This window comes from Lichenostomus cassidix, chromosome 1 (assembly GCF_008360975.1).
Source record: "Lichenostomus cassidix isolate B80296 chromosome 1, HeHo_3.0, whole genome shotgun sequence".
Lineage (NCBI taxonomy): Eukaryota > Metazoa > Chordata > Aves > Passeriformes > Meliphagidae > Lichenostomus > Lichenostomus cassidix.
This window is the reverse complement of record NC_139479.1, coordinates 77,903,695-77,925,509: the sequence shown is the minus strand read 5'-3', so window position 1 is coordinate 77,925,509 and position 21,815 is coordinate 77,903,695. Positions and strand designations below refer to the sequence as shown.

The window sequence follows — 21,815 nt, the reverse complement described above, 5'->3', positions numbered from 1 at the left end:
GAGACAAGGCAAATCCCACAGGTGCCTGGACCCACAATAATCCTTTTGAAGGCAAGTAGACAATTTCAGCTGTGCCATCAATATATGCTCCTCCAACCCAGGTGGCTGTAAACAGAGAAGATGAAATGGTCAGAATTGAGAGATGTATTCTCAACTAGTCTTGTAGAATACTCTGAGAGTTTGTAAACATTTTTCTCATATAAAGATTTAATCACACCTCTATTTTCTTTGCAAAGTTTTCTCCCAAACAAAGATGTGCTGCTGACTACAGGTAACAGTATTAGAGTCTCACTCTAAATAATTTTCCAGCTTCAAGAATGGATATCTGTGTGTGCATGGGAAAGCTCAATGTTTAAACATTTAGAGGCAATTTTAATATAGTAATCTTTAATTACATTTTTTTCCTCAGAGGAAGATTTTTGCTAGAGGAAATAGAATTGCCTTTGTAGAATTGCCCTTCTTGAAGAGCATCACTTACAAGGTCTAAGAAAATAGACATTAGGGAAAACAAATACAAGCAGACATTGCAGTCAGATAACAAACCTACAACAATGGCTGAAGTGTCTCAGTCAGGCAAATGCCACTGGGGGATGCCTTTACAAAAAACAGGTCAGGGAAGCAAATTTCACATTATGCCAGGCAGCAAGGAGAGAAAAAAGAAGTTGAGTGAAACTCTCTCTTTAAGAGAGAGACCAGTGCTCACCATGACTGACAATTTATTCCACACAGAAGTGGACTTTTCCATGAGTAAGATTCTTCTGTTATGTTGGATAACAGAAACTGGCTCACAATTAAGACCACAGTCCTCCTTAATGAAAAGTGTTGTATTCTTTTGTCACTCTTAAATTAAACTCTTAACTCTTAACTAAACTCTTAAATCCATCTCTTTAATTTAAAAGAATCTACATAAACATTATGTTCTGCTCAGTGTGAAGAGGTTTGTAAGAATCCATCCCAAAATGATTCATGAAACCATACTCCTTTAAAGTCACACTTAGGTAAAATCTGCCCTGACATTAAAGGAGTTCACTTCCTTTGAAAGAAAAGTCACCCAGATCTGTGCAATACATGTGTTTTAAGAAGAATTTTTAAAAGTCTTTTAAGAAAACTTACCTGTTGCAGTAAACAATCCAATGAAAACATTTATATTCCTGCCTCCAACCATGGCCATCTCTGTTGGGTTTGTGTTCTGCTGGTCCTTTCTGCTTTTCCAAGACGCCCAAATTCCAGTAGCTAAAGTTAAGGTAAAAAATACACTCACAGATACTAAGCCTGGTATATTTAGAGCCATTTTCTGTTGCTTAATTTAGATTATAGAGAGGAATAATGGCGTGATGGTAATGTTCTTTGATTGAGTACACAATCAGAAAAAATCAGTAAAAATAGTGGTGCCTTGTAAAGAAACTGCTGAGTATTTGCTGGACTTGGCAACAAAAGAAGCAGCATGAAACAGAGAGATAAATCCAAAAGTCTGGAGAACTGGAAGCAGAGTCTCAGTCTTAGAAGACACACTGGCAATTCTGCAGCCTTCCTCCTTCACCAGTAGATATCCAATCTTATTTTTGTGAGGAACAGCGGTTAAGAGCATAGGAATTAGTGTTGATACACATAATGGAACACTCGTGTGAGGGGTAATACCAGCTTGGCTCAAAGTAGGGGAAATGTTATGTTTTGTCTGATATTAAATGGTATGCAGATAATTCGTATTTCTCTGGGTTATAGGCACAAGGCTAAAGCAGAAGATAGGGCTAAGAATTTGTCTGTTTAAAGTTGACTGAACTAAACTCTCGGTAATGATCAAAATAAACCTAGGAAACAGTAAAAGAAGTTTTACCATTGACCAATGGATGGAATTATATCATGATACTCAAAGCAAGCATTGGAAACTGGCAGGAAAGTGAGGTGGTGTTGGACTCTTCAATGAAACTATAGGAATGATAAAGACTTTTTTAAAACTACTTTGTGAAGCTCCCTGTAACCAGAAATAATTCTGGGAAAAGCCCTCATTTATGCATCAAGGAATTAAGTTGATTACGTTTATTGTAGAGTTGCCAGACCGATGTCTTTTTAGCTGCTCTGTCAGTCTTTACCATCTGTCCAGGTATGGCTCTTTATAACCAATTCTATGTAAAATCTGCCCTTTTTAGGTTACATGTGTGGCTTTCCTGGATACCTGTGTTCATCTGTGGAGAGGCTAGCTCCTTTCCATGGGGAAATCTCAGATGTCTTCTTCTCAGACACACTCTGAGTGAAAGGCCAAATGTTTAGGATGGTTTTCTGCAGTGTGCCAGCTCCTGCAGACAGCCAGGAGTAGCTGTGCATGGAAATGACAGAGGCACAGGCCAGGCATATCCCATCAGCAGGACATAGTAGGAACACACAGCCACAAAGGATGGCTGTGAGAAGAAAGGGGATGAAGTGCAGGAACCCCATGTTTTCTGTGACACCTCTCTGTAGAACAGGAAACAAAAGTTTTGGTAAGATATGCAGCGATCTGGTGGGAAGACTCTATAATAGGTGTTTAAAAAGAAGTGAAAATTAAAAGAGATGCAAAAGCCTGACAACCAGATGGTTACTTAACCTACCTTAGGAGAAATATTCCTTTATATTTATAATCAAATGCCATTTTAACTGAGTAATGGCTTTTAAATTTGACCCAATTATTTGAGTACAAAAAGGGACACTGTGCATTTTAAAGGCACTTTTTTTTTTTTTTTTTGGTTGGTAATTAGAAACACTCCCTTCCACCTCAAATGAACCTGCTACAAGATCCTAGAAACTGCAGCTCCATTGTTGGCGGCAGTGGAGCTATTGATTTCTCTGGTTTGCCTTCCCTGCTCAAAATGGGTGTTTCCAAAACTTTCAAAACACCATACACACACTAAGTTATTTTTTTATGAACAAATGTTTTGCAGCGTATTTTCTAGGCAGGAACAGGAAAAGGTTGAAAGTGCATGTGGCTGAGGGTGAACGCATCTGGGTCTCAGCCTGCTTTGCAGTCAGATGCTCCTGGGAGGACATACCTGACCTTGCACCCTTCATGTGAGGGTCAGCTAAATTCAACATGCCCAAAGCAAGATTTGAATTTGTTCTTTGACATCTGCAGAGAATTTCTGGATTGACCCTGCTTTTTTTCAGCTCTTGGGAGAAAACACAAAAACCCAGCAGGCATAAAATTCTCCAGGGAAACTTCATTGAAAGACCCGGAGGGGTGGAGGGCAGACGTGGTAAGACACAATGTAAGGGAAAACATTGCATGATGGCATGAAGGAGACTTAAAGAAAGAGGATGTGTAAGGCAGTTCATCTGAATCTGAAGTGTTTTTGCTGATATACAGTGCAAGGAAGAAGGATTGTGGAAACATAAGCTTATACTAAGACCAGTTCCTCACTGAATCTGTTGTTGTACTCTTTTGCCATTAAATGACTCTCAGCTAATGCATCTATTTTAAGGAAAGAAAAAAAAGAAATCTCACCAATGAAGAGATTTTTGAGATGAGCTTCAGTCCCCACTCATGATGGGGGACTGCAGCTTTGGGAGCTAGCTGCTGTGCTGCTCACTTCAAGCTCCTTGAGTACCCCATGGGGAGAAATACACAATATTAGGGGGTGATTGACTGACTTTTTTAGGTCTTGTGAGGCAGGACAGGGTGAGAGATCTCAGACTGATGAAGTCAGTGCTGCTTTTAAGAGCAGCGTCACTGTGCCCACTAGATGTTTCAGAGCTTGATTTGGATGCTCACATAGAGATGGCTAGTCTCACCTGAGATGCTGTAGAATCTCTGGGATGTCCACTTGGGCAGGCAGATGTTACAGTCCCCCTGGGAGACATATGGCCTCCATAGAACAGCAGCCAGGTTCTGAGCACTTACTTGGGGGATACAAGTTCCTTCCACCACCTGAAGGGGCTACAAGAAAGCTGAAGAGAGACTTTTCACAAGGGCATGTAGTGACAGGACCAGGAGTAATGGCTTTCAACTGAAAAAAGGTAGGTTTAGGTTAGATATTACAAAGAAATTCTTCACTGAGGGAGTGGTGAGGCACTGTCACAGGTTGCCCAGAGGAGTTGTGGATGCCCCATCCCTGGAAGTGTTCAAGGCTGTTTTGGGCAGGGCTCTGAGCAACCTGGTCTGGGGGAAACTGTTCTTGCCTACGGCAGGGGGTTGGAACCAGGTGATCTTTATAGTCCCTTCTAACTCAAAGCATTCTGTGACTCTGCAATACTCAGCTAAGCTCTTACACCTTATTAGTTGACCTTGACGGAACAGACTCTGACATGGGTTGTTGCTAAGATCAGAGGAATACCTGAAAGAAAGTGAGGAGTACTGTGTACCAGTGAAGTTTTCCATCTGTTGCAGAAATGATCTGCATTGGAGTGAGCACTTACAGCTACTCAGATTTGAAGCTGACTGAGAGGAAAAAATAAAGATGGACAAAGCAGTGGCCTCTGTGCCTAATATTGCACCGTTGCTCTGCGTTTCTGGGTTAAATGTGCTACAGTCCTGCTGATGGGATTTGGGTGGCTCTCTGTGTCTCTGTAGCCCATGGGCTCACGATGAAAGGGGTGCTGCTGGGTGAGGGAGCTCCTGCAGGGAAGGACATTTCTGAAGAGTGGCTGTCCCCTGTCACTCTTCTGGAAAGGGAGAAGTCCAAAGAGGTGGTGCCCTGTAGGAGATGAAATAAAGTACTCTGAGAGTCTGGAAAGGGTTGGGGGTTTTTTAAATTCCCTTTGGGATTTTTTTAAAGTTTGTTTGCACAGAAGAGTTCACCTGGGAGTAAAGGCTCAGGACTGGTACTGGGACAGTAGAGCAGAGGCTGTGGCACTCTGAGGTCTGCAGGGATCAACCTGTCTCTGGTTTGCTTTGCTCTGCAAGCCAAGAACGAGTACTGGGACCTGAGGCATCCGAGCCATTTGCATCAAAATGAACTGACAATTACTCTTGAAATGAGAGGGTATGAACTGGGCTGTGGTTTCCAACCAGGTATTTGGATTGTGTCCTTGATCTCGACGGCTGAAACACTGGGCTTTTGGTGTCCAAACATTTACATTTTTCAGATGATATGCTTGGTCTAAAGTTTTATTCCTATCCCAAGTCAGTCCTAATTGCAAGTGGCTGATCTTCTGCATGAATTTCAAATGCAGGACAGAGGGGGAAAATTCAATGCAATCCCAACATATTTAAGTTCTTTTATCAGAGCCTATGTAGTGAGATTGCACAGTGAATTAATATCAAAATTAAACAAATATTTTTGTGTTTATGTCTGTGTGAGTTTTTGACCAATAATTATTTAAAGTTGGTAGATACAGAGAAGGCAGATTGATAGTAGATAGACAGACAGACAGACAGAATAGATAAATAGATAGAAGGAAGATGAATATAGAGAACAGATAGATATAAAAGAATATTATGAGTTCCTTAGTTTTACTAAATTCTTCCTTTATACAATACAAAAAACATTTCAAGGACAAAATTGCTCTTTTCCTTTGCTAGGAGATTTCCCTGAAAGGATTCTTTCCATTTTGGAAAAAAACCTCAAACCAATAACTTAAAATCTGTAGTAATCCTAATTCTGAAGCATGATATCTTATCTTTAGTCAAGCCAACTCTCTGTTCAAATTGAAGTTTTTATTATATTTAGTATGATATAGACATTTTCTTTTGAAGTCTTGCCCACCAGAAGAGCTTGGGTTTGCAGGTCTCCCCACAGTGCTTGGCATGAACCCCTATTGCAGAGTGCTGGCTGGCTCCTGGAGAAGGCTCTGGTGACACTTCTGAGAGGATAGGCTTTGACTCATGTAAAAGGTGATTTGGGGGACCCCAAAAAAGCATGAGCTGAAACAATTTAATCTAATTTTAGTCACCTTTATGTAATTTCACTAAATGAATATTTAGCATTTTCGTGTTTGCAAGAGACAGGTGATTGCTTTCGTCATCCACACCTTCATATTGTTAGCTCCAGATGAGACACTTGGATCTCTGGACATCTGTGGGTGGGTTCTTTACTGCTCTTCAAATGGCACCAGACGTTTCTGTCCATGGTGGACAACTGAACCTTGTCTAAAAAGACAATGTCTCCCACCTGCCTTAGGCATCTCTTTCAGTGTGGGCTTGGGGAAGGTTGCCTCTCCCCAAGGACTGTACATCTTGATGGCTTCCCTAGAAGAGACTTCTTCATGGTGGTTCAAGTTAGACAATTTAACTCTGCTTTCTCTGTTATTCCATTTATCTTCCTGTTGGACGTAGTCTGAACTTGTAAGTCCTTCAGATCACACAAATCAAGCCAGAAAATAAGTTCAGAATGGCAATATTTAATATTTACATACATCAGTGAGGCCAGTGGTCACACAGTTGGCAGGACAAGGGGTGTCCCCAGGACCACACAGACGTGACACGAAACATCCCCAAGGCAGGACAGCCTGGAATGAGCAGATGGCAGCAGCACAGTGCACTTCTTCATGCTGGAGTGCCAGTGGATATTGCTCTCTCTCCTGGTGCTGGCACAGCCCAAATTGGCTTTATCCCAGAAAAGAGAGTCAGGGAGTCAAAACTAAGGGATGAGGGAGGGTGGGAATTTAGGGACCGTGAAGAGTTCATAGAACCTCTGTGCTGATGGAGTCTCTCTCCACCTGACTACATGTGAATATCCTTATTTCTAGCTGCTTCTTTGACTCTTTTCCTGGTTTTCTGTCTGTTCTATGTGGTAGCACTGTCCAAGCTTTACTGCTGATGACAAACATGAGCTTTGTAAGCCACCTGGCAGGTTTGGATGCACCAAGTGATGATTGCAATCTTCAAGAAGTCTTACACTTTCTTCTTTACAGAAGGTGCTTTTAAGTTTTGTGGGTTAAATTTCTTGCTTCTTGGGGTGAAACTATGCTCCAAGGTCCATATGCTCCTCATCTAGGCAACTTCCCCATTTTATATAAAGGAGAATGTGAAGCATTTTGCATGCTGCATTAGAGGACAGCACAAGCAGCCATGTGTCTGCAATGTGTGTTTAAAGAGCTTGCTCCCATGCTACAATGCAGAAATATGAACAGCTTTGAGAAAACAGAAATGTCTCTCTTTGAAAAATAGGCCCCAAATCCTTTAAATGTGTTCAGTTTTTCATAGCTGCATACATGCATTCAGGATGAGTAAAGATTATTTCACAGTTTGGCTGATGGAGGGAAGACAGTTCATGTCCAAAAATTAACCTTTGAGGAAGTCACTGAAACGATGGGTTTTCTGAAATTTCCCAGTCATGGACATTAGCTCAAGATCAAGGGACTGCTTGAAAGTGGAATTAAGCAGTTCTTGGTTGGGATTATTTTTGCTGTAACACTAAAACTGATGCAATTTGTTGCCATCAGATTATATCTTTTTTTTTATTCCTAAACTGTACATGATTACTACCTATATCTTTGTTTATCTTTGGCTAGTTAATTGCTTGGTCCATGTGCTCTATTCTAGAACAGCCCTACAGACCTGTGTGGAAATTACTGAAATTCTTAAACAGTCTCATGAAGGCGAAATTGGTGGTGAGGTTCTCCACCCTTTTGTTAAACCAGATATTTCTAAACTCTTGCTCCAAATCCTACTGTCTGTGCTGACCCAAATGCCCCTCTAAGGTTCTCACATCTCTCAGATGCTCCTAAGAACTGATTTAGAAGTGCACTGGGCTTTGTCAAATATGACAGCAAACTACCAGATGGCACAAGGAGATCTGGCTCCAGGGTAGCAGAAGGAGGCTGAAAACTGTGTTCTTCAGTTGCCTCTGCAGTGTGTCAAACACTGCATGATATATGCTCTGCTCATCCTTACTCAAATCTCTGAGTGCCCTGTTAGAAAATTAATAGGAACAGACAGGTGAGCTCATGGTGGGATTTGGGGAGGATACAGGTTATTTACATCAGCCAGAGAGCGCCTGCTTCATGTGACTGATAAATGTATACATTAACAGCAGTTGCATTTCCCACATACACAACAGGGCAAGTGGTGATCTTTTATCTGAGGGCTGTTGTGCTTTATACAAAAGTACAGCAGTCAGGACCAGATAGATTAATGTTTTCACAAGTTCCTGATGTTTAACAGGTATGTTTAGAGAGATGAAAATATGGAGTCTCAGATCTAAGTGATCTAGCCCTTTTCCATCCTGACTTCTTTATAAAAAAAATTTGCTCTATGAAATGCCTGAACATTTTGGATTTTCTTTGTTGTTCCCCCATAAATACAGTACAGTCCACTATCCTTATTGTATGTGAATCGGCAGCTCGGGGCTTGTCTCGGCATTCCTCACAGGTCGTTCACATTCCAGAAATATTTGTCTGAAAGGCAATGAATGAAAGATGATTGATTAAATAATATTCCAGGGGATATCATACTGACTGCAAATATATTGTACAGTGAAAATAAACCATGAAAAGGAAGCAACAGTGATAAATGGAACTTGGAAGATGTTTTCTTCCATTCTGTAAAATAACAGTTTTACTACTGTTGACCAATGAAAAACATCTCTACTTTTTGTCTCTCACTTACAGATGCTGGGGAGAATCATTACATGTTATCAAAAAGGCTTCTTAAATAGGAACACAACCAAGCAAGTGAATATGTCAATATGTTGTACTGGTCTGCTCTTTAGAAAAACTGGAGGACCAGGTTATCCCTGACTACAATGTGACAGAGAGAAAGTGTGCAAATGCATCTGTAGTGCCTCAGCTCCCCAGGGGAGCTCATCCAGGGGCTTTGCAGGTCTCTCATCTCATGAACCATTACCAGAGCTTGAAAAATAAAACTGGAAAGAATGTAAAGCAACTTTTACTGCATACCAACCTTTCTTCTCCTCATACATGTGCCACATATGAAGCCAGTAAGTCCATTGATGACTTGAATAAAACAAAGAATAGCTTCAATCACACCAATGGCCAGGAGAATAGAGAAAAGGACAATATTCCAAAGGATGATGTTTTCAGGTTGTTTGCAAATACTCCATGTTGTCTGGTTGAACAAATAATTGTCTCTATGACAGAGGAAACAAATTGGCAAGGTATTAGAAAGTAAAAACTTGAGAATGCTTTTTATTTTTTGGCATTATATTTTCTGAACTTGATAGCACAAAGTGAGTTGCACATGGTGCTATAATTGGTAAAAGCTGATGATTCTCCCCAGAATTCCCTTTGCAGAGATGCAATTGACAACTAGAGAAGAGACTCACACCTGTACTTTGTTGCATGCACAAGAATCTCCTCTTTTCTGTATAGCAAAACTACATTAATAACCAAAGAGAACAATCCATATTGATTTTAAAATGTGTCTCTGCATTCTCCATTGCAGATGTGGTATCTCAGGCCAGTCCATTCATTAGCTCTGGCTTGAAGAGCAGGGTTGTCAATGTTAACTTTAAAGATTCAGAGAAGATTTTTGCTTTGCTTTTCGGAAGTAGGTAGAGCAGGCTGAATTTTTGATGATTTAACAGATTAATGTGGCACAGTAAGCAAACATTTCCTTTTGACTCTGGTGGGAGTCACAGCTCACCAGCCTTTTGCAAGTGTTGTGTAAATTGCACAAGGGGCTTGTGACAAGCACAGCAGAAGAAACTCGAGCAATTTGCCCAGGGACGATTCCTTGGTCAAAGAGAAGACCAGCTGGAACATGCTACTCAGAGAAGTGTGAAATCTAGGTGTACGCAGGGTGAAACATCAGTTCCTTTTGGAAAAATCCAAGTTCACTGTAAAAAGATAGGGAGGGGATCAAGGAAAGTAAAATTGGAGGAGCCTGTAAGCCATACTCACTCCAGAGTGTCATTCCTGAAAGGGTAGAGGTATTCTCCATCACCTGTGTCACACAGAGGACCCCCAATCAGCCCCAGCGAGGAGATGACTACACAATATGCTCCTCCTGCAAATCCTAGCACAGACAGGATCACTGACAGCAGCATCTGAAAGGGAAAAGACCTTCAACACTGTATGCACAGAGGTTTGAGTAGCATGGAGAGCTTACAATGAATGGGGAAGAATTCTCTTTACTTGTCTTTTACTTTATGCTGAAACTACCACTGCTACTAAATTTGTGAGAATAAAAAATAGTTGACTTTTTCTGACTGTTGTAGCTGTCCTAAATATTACAGAACTTATTCAGAATTTTATACTTAAGCTATCAATAATGAAAAATCTGGTGAATTTTTTTTCAAAAGCCAGTGTGAGGCCAATCCTGGATCAATCTGTTCCATGTCATATGCCTTGGCATTTCCAGCTCTTCACCGTTCTTGGCCCTTGCACCAACAGAAAGGAGCAAGCAACTACCAAAGCAGGTAAGAAAGCAACAGAAGATACATTAATTGTTTTTGCTAATTGATGAAATGCAAAAAAGCCTTTCTTATTTCTGCTTCCCTTCATTTTGCAACACCATGGCATGCGATCACCACTGCTTATGTTGAGAAACCCAATTGTGCTGCATGTGGCAACAAACCAGCAGTGACTTAGAATTGTATGTAATGCACTTATGTTTTACTTCAGCCACTCCCACCGAAACATTACCTTTACTCCATTTTGGGGTAGTTTTCTATTAATGAATGGGATGTATCTGGTTGCTGTTTGTATATAGAAACAAAAATCCCAGGAGGGTGCTACTGGTTGTGCATCTGGGGCAGACTTCCCAATAGTCTTGTTAAGAATCACTGTCTCTGGTTGTTCGCAACACTGCCAAGTAGGGGGAAGAAACTCTGGAGCAGACTGATAGAGCCAGGGGAAGACTTGGAGCAGGGAGAAGGCAGCAGGGCTGCATTAAAGCCAGGGCAGGTGCCTGACCAAGGAAGCACATACAAAATACTCTCATCCATAAGTCAGGTTTGAAGCCAAATATCTCAAGTCTCATAATTCCCTGTTGCCAGCAAATATTAGGTGAAATACAACAGCCCACAAGGCAGGTAGAAATTTTCTGCTAGTCTCAGTTGTTCCACAGACCTCTGCACTACAGAGTAAAATGGAAATATCCACCATCCATGCTGGAGATTTGTAACAAAGCCTTGAAAAGGCTATTCACGCTGTCTGAATATGTTCAAGCTGGTGAATGCAGTTTCCAGCTTGCCAGCCGACTGCTTTCTGTAGAATCTTGCATGATGCTGGTGTGTGAATTGACTAATTTTGTGTGTTGTTTTGCCTCTAAAGCATCCTTGAGTTAGAATTTGCTGGGATTTCTCATGGGATTTATTTAATCATAACTGATTAACAGCTCAGTCTTTTCTTGCAAAGCTGGATACTCTCTTTTTAGTCTTTATCTGCATGTTGGCTGAACTGCCCCTTAGCAGAGCTCCATTGTCAGCAAAATGGAGGTAATTTAGTATATTGTCCTGGACCAAAACAGAGTCTGGGGTGGTAGCTGATGCACTGTCTCTCACAACAAGATCACCAACCATGCCTTGCGGTGAAGGTGAGTGACTGATGCTCTCTTTGAAACGCCTACCTATGCTGAATCACTTTCCCCCACTTGTTTTCTCATTTGCTTCAACTGTGCATTCTGCTTCTTGGTTGAAGGACCTTAATTATGTTAACAATTTATTTTGGCACAAGGCATCCCAAAGATGATTATGAAGAAAAAGTCAGATTGTCTTTTGTTATTACTGTGTTTTACTATAGTAGTTAGAACTAGTAGTACTTGTCAGTGTTATCTGTGATGACTATTCTCTGTCACATGATTGTCTCATTTGACATCTCTTGATTGTATGACTAGCTTCATCCCTACTATTTCCCTTATTGTGTACAAGATCGTCAGACAAAGATTTGTCACTGAAAGAGGAGTCTGAAGTTGCTGAAGCTGTTAGATTGGCTCTCCTCAGCATTTTCCAGACATGCAGGGGCATTTCCCCATTTTATCTACTGATCTGGAGATTTTTCTGGAGGTTTGCCTCATAATCTGTGGAAGTCCAAGTATTTTATTAACCATTTCATAATCTCAAACTTTCAGCATTTTTCCTAGTTGTACTTTCCATTGAAATATTTTATTCCCTCATTTGTGTCCTTGGTTGAAACAGGAGGCCTAAGCTGGGATGCTTGATTTTGTTGAAATTCGTTTCCCACGGTGTTTACCTATTCTATACTCCTAAAAAGGTTTTGCTGATGATTTTTGCTGATTTGCTTTTAATGTTTTCCCTGCTTTATCCTTCACACAACTGAGTTGTCCCTGGTGAGTTGATGAAGACTTCTGGAATTCATTCTTTGAGCGTTTGCATCAGCTGCTTTGGTGAAGTTACCGTGTTCCTCCTGTACCATTTGTGCTGCTCTTTATTGCCCTGGTTCTTGTTCCATGCACATTTCTTTCTTCTCTGTTTCTTTGGCTGGAGGAGGTTTTTTGGTTTTGGTTTTGGTTTTTTTTAATGGAATTGTTTTCTCTCTCGTTATCTGGATATCTTTGCTTATCTAGGTTTGTTTGTCTGGAAAGCTGCTGTGGCTATTCTTGTTCTACTAGTAATTCTTAAGGAACACTTAGAAATCCTGGAGTATGTTTGCTGATGCAATGAGAGAGGCTGTATTTTGGGTGGGCCTTTTTCCTCATCACGTCAGTGCAGTGGATGATTTCAGATGTGTACGTGCTAAGCTGCAAGACACTGAAGCTTTCTAAATCTCTTACTTTCCAAATTCATTACTCCATAGTGCTAGGACAAGAAGCCATTTATGTATGTTTGTAAATAATAATTTAAAGTTGATTAATGAAAAAACTTAATGCAGCATGCAATCACTGTGAACTAAAGAGAATAAAAAGTATGAGAAATACAGTAACTATTATTACTGTTGGAGATACTTTGGCAGTGTGTAAAGGCTTTGATGAAATCTGAAACTATTAAACCAGGAATTGTCCAAAATAAAATAGAACAGAGTCTCTGCCCTGAGGAAAATGTTATGTTCTGATTGAACTATAATTCTGATCAGTAATAGTGCTTTAACTTTTTTTTTTCCTGTGAAAAGCAATTCTGAGTATTCAGTGTAAATTATCATTTTATACCTAAGATCTCCAAAGCAGAAAGGTGCCCAAACTAGCCTTTGGATTACAGATGCTCTTGAATAGCTTCATCCCTTGGCCATCAGCCACTTTGTGATATGCTTTAGTGGGCATGGTGGTATTCATTTGAAGGTTTGACTTGATGAACTTGGAGGTTTTCTCCAACCTTAATGATTCTGTGATTTTCCTAATTCTATGAAATATCACAGTGCATAATCAAATTACTTTCTCAACATCTGTTGGATTTCTCCATTACAGCAAATAAAGAAGAGGAGGAACAGCTCATGGGTAATCAATCAGTGATGGGAAGGTGCAGACAGTGTATCTGGCATTGAGGTACTGCTGCTAGGAATGGCTCAGACAGTGAAAGAGTGGGGAGAGAATGGAGGAGTGTGGTGAGTCTGTGGATGTGGGCTGCTGGATGACACTGTGCTACTACCTGTGTTGTTGGCCAGCCTGGGGAAGTTTGACTCTTGGCTCTATGATATTTAGGGCTGGGATGAGGGATGGAAAAGAGACACCTGAGATGTTGAGCGAATTCAGCTCAGTTCAGCTGGATTTCCCCTTGTGACTTACCACATCCAGCAAGTGTAGAAACCACCACAGTATGGCTGTTTATTACCACTGCTTTCTACATCCCTCAAAATCAGGCAAAGCAGCTGGCTCAGACACTGCTTGCAGGGTGCCTAGGATCACACCCCAGCTCTGCAACTGGCCTGCTTGGCCACTGTTAGCATCCTGCCTGTGCATGTGACATTTGGTAAAATCAATGTAATGGCTGTCCCTTGGGAAGTACTTGCTGATGTCATAATAAAGAATGCTATTTTGGTATTATGAATAATGAATTAACCTAAGTAAAATGTTTTAAAGAGGCAAAGGTCTTCTCATGGATTAAACTAAATATTAATTGAAGAGTACAGAAGAGACATGCTTTATTGCATGGAATCCCTCCTTCCAGACTGCTTCTGGGAAGGATGCAGACTAAAAGAAATTTCTAAGTCAGTTTATTCTTGCCAATAATGATAGCCACACAGAAGTCTGTTCCCAGGCCTTGAGGATGAATGGAGATGCCTGTATAACATGTTGCTTTATAATTTTCTTAATTATCAAGCAAAAAATGTCTCTCTGGCCTTTCTTTAGATGAAAGAGAGCCTAAATGGTGTTTGCACATTTCATGTGCAGAACATTTGGGCAAATGTGACCTACTGGTCAGAGCTGTGGGAAGCAGCGCTGGCTCCTCGGTGCCAGATGCAGCAGCTCAGGTTTTTAGCATGGACCTGCAAATAGGGGACCTATGTATCCCTACCAGGGAAAACAGGGATGAACTTGTGGAAAAGCAGATTGCCATGGAAGGGTATAGGGGAAACAGGAGTGGAACATATATTATATATATAGTGGAATATATATGTATAGTATAGTGGAAGCAGGCAGCTATCTCAGTCTTTAGGAATGCCTTGAGCAGGGGAAGCTGGAGCCAGGTTTTACTTTATGTGATGTAATCCCCTTTGCCCTCAGCATTGTGCTAAGGGCTGCAGCACCAGCCCTGGCTGATTTCCCTCATATCAGCAGCTGCAATATCATATTGTTCTTGTGGCTAACTGAGCTCTCAGCCCCAGCCCAGGGATGCTGTAGATCCAGCTCCCCTTCCACGTTTCCCTGACATGGCTGCTGACAGTGGTGTGATGGTTTGTCACTGCAACATTTGCACCTGCTGAGCAGCCATTTAAAGAGCTATTGCACAAACTCTGAAGTGCCATTTCAACACATAAGTGTCCACTTACCCCACATCTGTTAGCGCAACATCCTGCTCCACCTGCTCCCAGCATCATGAATGCTGGCAGAATGACCTGTAAGAAAAGCACAGGCTGAATTGGTGTGCAGCACTTCTGCTGGGGTGCTTTTTAAATTCTAGGAGCTTGGGCATGATGTTCCTCAAATGTAAGTCACCTCCTGACTGTTCTCTGGGAGTTACACCTGCTTGGATGTTGGTGCTGCTGAAGAGTTAATAAGAAACTCTTATTATTATAAATATCAGAAATAAGTGTGGGATTACAGCTAGAGCTGTCTGGCAAGTTGCTGGTACATTAATTCTGATTGCTGAAGCTATACTTCTTTTTTTTCAGCAGGGTATTGTTAGCAGGTTTTCTGGGGGAAAAATGTGTCAAATTTTGAGAAAATTGAATTTCTGCCCACTAAAGATACATAGCTGGACTAAGAATTATGTCAGTTTAAACCTCCTGAGAATTTTCTGCTCTGGATTATAATTGGAAAATCAGCCTTGAGCTTCCTGAAACACATCTGACTTTGGTTTGGGGATTTTTTCTGCTAAACTTCTGGAAAAGCTACAAGATGGACTTCAGTCAACAGGGAACTCCCAGTTCTCATCAGATTTCTCCATGGTAATTAATTATAAGGTGGATTTAGACCAATACAATGCAGTCAGTAACCATCTATGACTTGGGATATAATACTGCCTTACAGAGACACTCTGGAGTTAGGAAAAGTTGCCTCTGGTAGCCAGAGGGCGAGAAAGCTTTTGTGGGTCTGACTGTGCAGCCAGTGCACTCCCACTGCCTTGTCTCTGCACACCAATGCTGGTTAAAGCATCTCAAAGACCAGCACAAGTGAAGGAGTATTTGAGAAAGTACGAAATGGTTACCATAAAGTTGAGGAAATAAGGAGAACCCAAATCGATGATCAATCAAACAAACAAACAAACAAACATAAAAGATAAAAACTGTAAAAAAAAGCCTGACTAGATGCTGGTGAGATTTTTTCTCATGTAGGGCAGGAAGAGAAGAATGTTCATGATGAATGAATCCCAGGGAAATTATGTATGTAGCGTGAATATCTCTGTTAGACAGTGTAGGACAGTGTTATGAAACTTGCTTAGATTTGCAGGCTGGCTCCTAAATATTTTTCAAAGGATTTATTCTCCATTGCCTTTTATGCGCACCCCAGAGGCACCCTACAGCACCTACAGTGGTGGCTGGACCACATCTGGAAGTTTGCAGAAGTAGAATGCTCTTGAGGTTGGAAAGGTGCTCCTCTTCCTGGAAAGAAGTCAGCTCTTAAATAATCCCAAGTGGTCCCCAAGGCAGCCTCAGCCCCAGTGTGCTACTGTCTGGCACTCAGAAAAAGGGTTAATACCTCTGCCCATCAAACCAACACTCCCCTTCCTCCAGGGATGTAAGTTTCTTTTGAGGTTTCCCATCTACGCTGCAAAGACTTTTGTGCCATCTGCTAGCCTGGCTCAGGATGAAGGATTTGCTTGACAGCTTTCTTTTTATGCAGTTCCTGATTATAAACACCTGCCTTTTAACGTGAGAATGAGAATTTGCTGGATTTGGCTGTTGTCAGTAAAACAAGAGCTGCATGTGAGCCATGGCTCAGTCAGGCATTTCCTTGTGTTTCAACAGGCTTCCATGAGCAAAGACATTACTATGACACATAGTCTTCCTCTCTTTACATCCTAAATATTTGAAATAAGGAAATAGAGAGGTTTTCACATCATATAACTTCAATTAGAGATTCAGCAGAGGAGGAGGAATGGCTGGAGCTGGATAGTCAGCCATAGAGTGTGCTGATGGTCTGGGTATTAGTATACAGATGAAGTTCCCAGGTGGAGGGAGGTTTATTGGCTCACAGAGCTAAGCCAGGCTGTTCCAAAGCTTTCCCCACAGTTTTGGCTCTGGAGGCTAAGTCCTGGTTATGGGGAGATTCTCCAAGATCAGGCAACCTGCTGGTATAACTTTCCTGAGTTTCCTTTGAGAAGAAGCCAGGTGCCTGGGGAAACATATTGCAGCTTCATCTTTCCTCACTGTAGAGTCAGGATACAGACCAGACTCCAGTCTTAGGACATCCTGTCCCTTGTTTAACTCCTTAGGACACCCAGAAGCCAATCTTCATTTTCCCATGCTTCCAGCACCTGGTAGATGGAGCTGATGATAATGCTTTCTTTCCCCTTACCTGTGGGCATTTCTCATGCTGTTTTCTGGAAAACATGTGCACTCAACAGCATTGTTTGTGGATCAATAATTACTCCTAATGCTGTGTTTTGAAGGTCAATGCAAATTTTTCCTCTCCTCTGACTAGCTGTTCTCATTTTTGATGTATGTGGTGCTGGCCACAGGCAAGTCTGAGTGGAAGCCTTAAAAGAAGGCACGTTTTCAATGAGCTGGTGACGCTCTCATGTCTAACCTCTGCCTTTCCTTTCATTGAACGCCAATGACTCCTGGGCTTGCAGCGGTACGAATTTTCCACAAGGTCTCTCATGTAGTTCCACTTCTTTCTTCTACAAACTCATGCTTATATTTGAGCTCAGCCTGAGTAATAGGCCTGAGTGGTAACTGCAAGAAGCAGCAGACAAGCTGCTGGTGGAGAACAGTTTCTTGAATGATTTTATACCATGTTTCAGCTTTGGGAAATGTGAGTTTGAACCACATCCACTGCAGGCTTTCCATAGCCTTAAACGGCAGCTGCATCATAGCCTGACTGTGAATGAGATTTGCATTTTCCTGAGTTAATTATTTTAAAATATTCTTTTTTTTTTTTTTTTTTTTTTGGCCAGCTCTGTGCCCGATTGCCATCTGCCCAGGCTGCATAGCAGCCAGTGCTGGTCATATGCATGTTAGTTGCTCAGCTTTTTAACTGCACGTGGGGAGATAATTGGAAGAGCACAAAGGGAACAGGCTTTCTGATGAACTGGAAAGATAAGTATTCCTCAACATGTTCCCTTCTAGCCATGGATATTCACATAAAAGTGATTTTTCTTGAGGCCTGGAATGGAGAACTAGTTATAGAAGAGCACGTTCAAACCAGATCAAACACTAAAAGATGTGGATGGGAGTGTGGGAACATGAGGCATTTGGGCTTTAAGCTATTTGCAGCCCCACATTTGTGGAGTGTTAACTGGGTTTTGAACTAACACCTGCTGAAACATGTTTCAGTTTTTCCCTTAATATTTTTGTGAATTATGTGTACATAAGATCAGTCGCAGGAGTAACGAAGTAGTGCAGAAAATAGTGAAAACTCACCACCTCAGCTTTGCTTTGACTCTTGGAGGATGGGATGAATACTCATGTAACTTTTCTCCACAGTGAGCAGCTAGTACTAGTGCTTCCTCCTGACTTGGAGTCCTGATATTTATTTCAGGAATGCTTTGTATTTCTTTAATTAGGCACTTTTTTTTACTTTAAATGCATTTTCTCAGTTACATACCAAAATTCTCATTTAAGCTGTTCACATGTTTATGTAAAACACATTTTTATAAACCTTTTTTTTAAACTGATGTTTTCTTGGCCCAAATTTAAAACAAAACAGAACAAAACCCATAAGAAACACTCATCTCTTACCAGTATCCCAGCTCCCAGAATGCCATGGAAAAACCAGACCAAATCGGTTATCTCGCTGATCTGCAGAACTTGTCCATTGGGGAAGTACAGGAGAATGTTGGAGATGATGGCACATACTGCCAGTGGGAACAGAGTGATCCCAATGCACTTTGAACACTTCCCTGTGCACATGGCAGCTCTCTGCTCAGGAAAGACACAGGGAGGTTTTGGTTACTGCAGAGCAAGGAGCACAGGATTTCAGCAGTTTTATTCTTTAATGAAAGAAGAATCAGTTTTGAAGAAAGAAATGTTCCAGGTAAGACTTACACAGATAATCTTGTTCTACAGACCCTGTTCCCTTCAAAGAATTTCTTTTAAACTGAGTTATTCAAAACTGGGATGTTTAATTGAATTTATTTAAAATTGTAGGATTAAACCTGTGTTGGTATGAAATTAACAGAGAGTTTCATTTTCATTGTTAATGGTCAATTATCTGTCCATTGGTAGTATCAGTAACAAAACCATGTCCCCACAAACAGATACCCTGGCTGGCAGTCTTCATGGTGGGGCTAAGCCTTGAGTGGAAGGGGAAGAGGGTGCCCTGGGTTTTCTAGGACCACTGTCTTGAGAAGCTGATTTGAAATCTCTTGCACTGAAGGTCTAGAGGAGTAGGAAATAGCTACCAAGAACACCATATGAATATTTAACCCTGCCTTGGTGCTGGGGCAAATGGGGAAGCCTCCCCAGTGTGCCTACCAGCTGCATTTCCTCTGTTTCAGTCAAAAATACACTGTCAGCAAGAATTGGAGAAATATTCATTGCTGTTTGCTGTGGCATGGTTATTCTGCAGATAAGGATAGGTAAGACTGTGGGTTTCAGGCCTGTTTGGCACCCACCCTAAAATATCTGAAAAGCTGTAAGCTTGTCTAATTCTGTGTCTGTTTGCTAAGGGCAGGTCAAAAAGCCATCCCATCTCATTTTTAGAGATCTGTCATAACATACAGTAGCTTAGTAGTTCATAGCATTCAGGTTCTTTTTTTAAAATCAAAGAATCAATGTAAATGAAGCACTGGTTGAGAAATATCTCTGCAGGTCTCCAGTCCAACCTCTTGCTGAAAGCAGGACAGCCACCAACACTAGGTCACTGTGTCAGCCATGGCTTTGTGTAGCTGAGCTTTGAAAACCCCCAAGGATGGAGCCACCACCACCTCTCTGGGTGACCTGTTGCAGGGCTGACCCAATATCTTGATGAAAATGTCTTTTCTTTTCTTGTGTCTAGTCTGAATCTCCCAAGCTGTAAACAGGGCTGTTGCTCCTCATTGTATTCTCACACCACTCCATCACCTCTGTCACTCCCCAGTTTGTTGTAGGCTGCTATTAGATCCCTCCTCACCAAAGTCTACAACCTCAGCTCAGTCTGCACCCACGCTGTGATCTATAGCCAAAGAGAAAAGGCTGAGCAGTGCAAAAGTGGATCCACAGATATTTCTCCATGTCAGTCTGGAATTTTCAGACTACTAGGTCAGAGATTATTGAACTTCCATACTACCTTCAACTTTATGGCACAAACTGATCACAAATTCTCATTATGTTTTATCATAGCTTCATTCCAGCTCAAGGTTTCATATGCATAAAAATATAAAATATGCATGAAAATACAAAATAGCAATCTGTGGATTTCTGTTCTCAGACAGAACTGTTGGTTTATGACAAAAAGTGTTTTGCTCTACCATGAGTAAGTTACCAAATGGAAGAGAATGAAAAGGATGTGGACACACACCATTTCAGGACACACACCCAATAGCCATGCACACACAGATGCCCTTGCTTGTTATGTGCAAATAGTTTTTGTAATAACTGGGGCAGTCAGCAGTGAAATGTCCCTCAATTTACTCATGTGCCTTGGCTAATCCTGAAAGTTTTATGACAAAGGTTGGTGTGGAGAAGGTATTAAGCAGGCTAGGAACACAGAAATCAATCAAGACTGGGTTCCTGAGCAAGAAAAAGGCCCAGGTGAAAGGTAGCATGAAGACATTTGAAAGAGCCAGAGACAGGCTAAAACAGACTTTGGTGACAGAATGAAGACAGTGGAAGAGATACGGTAAGATATTAGGTGAGATGTCCTCAGACCTCTGTAACTGAGAGGGAAAACGGAAAGACTTTATGGGGTGCCATGTATTGCTGTGAAGCAGCTGTGACTGCCAGAGACTTACTCTGACTTTGCATTTCTGTAGCAAAAAAATGTCATCATTCTCTGCTGCTGAGTTCAAAAAGAGCGCTGTGCTTATATGCCTTTCCTTCTGAGCACTTTGCAGTCATGTTGTGCTTTTTAATTCATATTTAGATCAAGTTAACTGGCATTAATCTACACTCTAGATGGGATCATTTTTAACAGAGATACTTCTGTGTTTATGGTCATTACCTGTTGTTTATACAGTGCTCAAAATTTGGCAAAGGATTTTGCAAGCCTCTGGAAAAAGCCCTTGCTCAAAGAGATCAAAATCTCAACAGACCAACAATGTGCAAGTGAAAGATGAAGTGAGGAATGAGAATGGAGGAAAATGGAAAGAATATTGGATATTTCACCTGTTTTTCAAATAACCAATGTATAGGTTATTTTTTTTACACTGACTCTTGCCCACCTGCTTTCACATCTCATTCCAGCTTTAGCTTTTCCATTTGTTTGCCCAACCTCACCTACTTCCCCTCCCCAGAGAGAAGTAAATGAGCACAGACACAGCCTGGCCTCCTACAAAAACTAAGCCTTGTAGTTGAGTTATAAATTCTCTTCTGCATCTTTCATACATTGCCAGAAGGCCCAATTCTTGTACGGCACAAAGCAACATGATGCTGCTTTGGCTGGAAGAACTGGGGGTTCCAGCCCATTCTCTCTGACCTATCTCAATACCACTTCAAACTGCAGGCAGAGCTTACCTAAACAACAATCACCAGACCTAGCGAGAGCCTCTACCACCAAAATCAATGCCGCTTTGCCACCTGCGCACATCAGAGGATCTGCATGTGTTATTACAGCTTAGGAAAACACTCTCATTTGCCAGAAGCACTTAAAACACTTTATTAATTCACCAAACACAAGCACATTTTACAGCTTCGTTAAGCAAGGTGGCTAGAGCAAGCTTCTAATTTTTAGCGAGGTTTTTAAAAAGGTTTGCTTTTTAATGCTATGGGAAGCGTGTAAATGCTTTTGCTTACCTTCTAAACAGGGCTAAGGTGGCCTCCAGGCTCCAGAGCTCCCCACAGCCGGCTTCAGGCTTTCCAGCTCCGCTCTCCTGGAGTGTGGCAGTCTGAGCAAGGCACAGCAATGTCTTTGGGTGACGGCCTCTATTAAACAAATAGCTGTTTCTCTCTGGAGAATGAGGAAATACCCCAAGTTATCCCTGGTTGGCCAGCGCAAGGTTGGCGTGTCACCCGCGGTTATTGATTACTTTAAGGCAGTGTTCCAATGGTCAATGCCACAGCCCCCGGGACACACGGATTGGAGCAGTGGA

The 21,815-nt window shown here is 41.5% G+C and overlaps 1 protein-coding gene and 1 long non-coding RNA gene across 2 annotated transcripts; both read right to left on the bottom strand.

Annotated features, from left to right (window-relative positions):
• On the bottom strand, positions 1–2,564 carry LOC146444974 (uncharacterized). The gene is made up of 3 exons (XR_014853181.1): positions 2,174–2,564; positions 1,114–1,233; positions 1–105 (listed from the first exon to the last, which is right to left on the bottom strand). It is a non-coding gene; the product is annotated as an uncharacterized LOC146444974 (long non-coding RNA).
• Positions 2,565–6,289: 3,725 nt separating this feature from the next.
• Positions 6,290–21,671, bottom strand: LOC146444973 (transmembrane 4 L6 family member 1-like). Its single transcript, XM_085064968.1, has 6 exons — positions 21,520–21,671; positions 18,328–18,507; positions 14,755–14,820; positions 9,772–9,917; positions 8,813–8,999; positions 6,290–8,307 (listed from the first exon to the last, which is right to left on the bottom strand). Exons 2-6 carry the CDS (start codon positions 18,496–18,498, stop codon positions 8,287–8,289), a joined length of 591 nt encoding a protein of 196 aa, XP_084921094.1. The 5' UTR covers positions 18,499–18,507; positions 21,520–21,671; the 3' UTR covers positions 6,290–8,286.
• Positions 21,672–21,815: the final 144 nt, after the last annotated feature.

What these genes read in the sequence shown, in the direction of transcription:
- LOC146444973 (XM_085064968.1), bottom strand. Translation starts at nt 18,498, where the DNA reads ATGTGCACAGGGAAGTGTTCAAAGTGCATTGGGATCACTCTGTTCCCA. An exon ending in TTCTGGGAGCTGGGATACTG is followed by an intron (nt 14,821 to 18,327) that starts GTAAGAGATGAG and finishes CTTTTCTTACAG; the next exon opens with GTCATTCTGCCAGCATTCAT. An exon ending in TTCAGGAATGACACTCTGGA is followed by an intron (nt 9,000 to 9,771) that starts GTGAGTATGGCT and finishes CCTCTGTCATAG; the next exon opens with AGACAATTATTTGTTCAACC.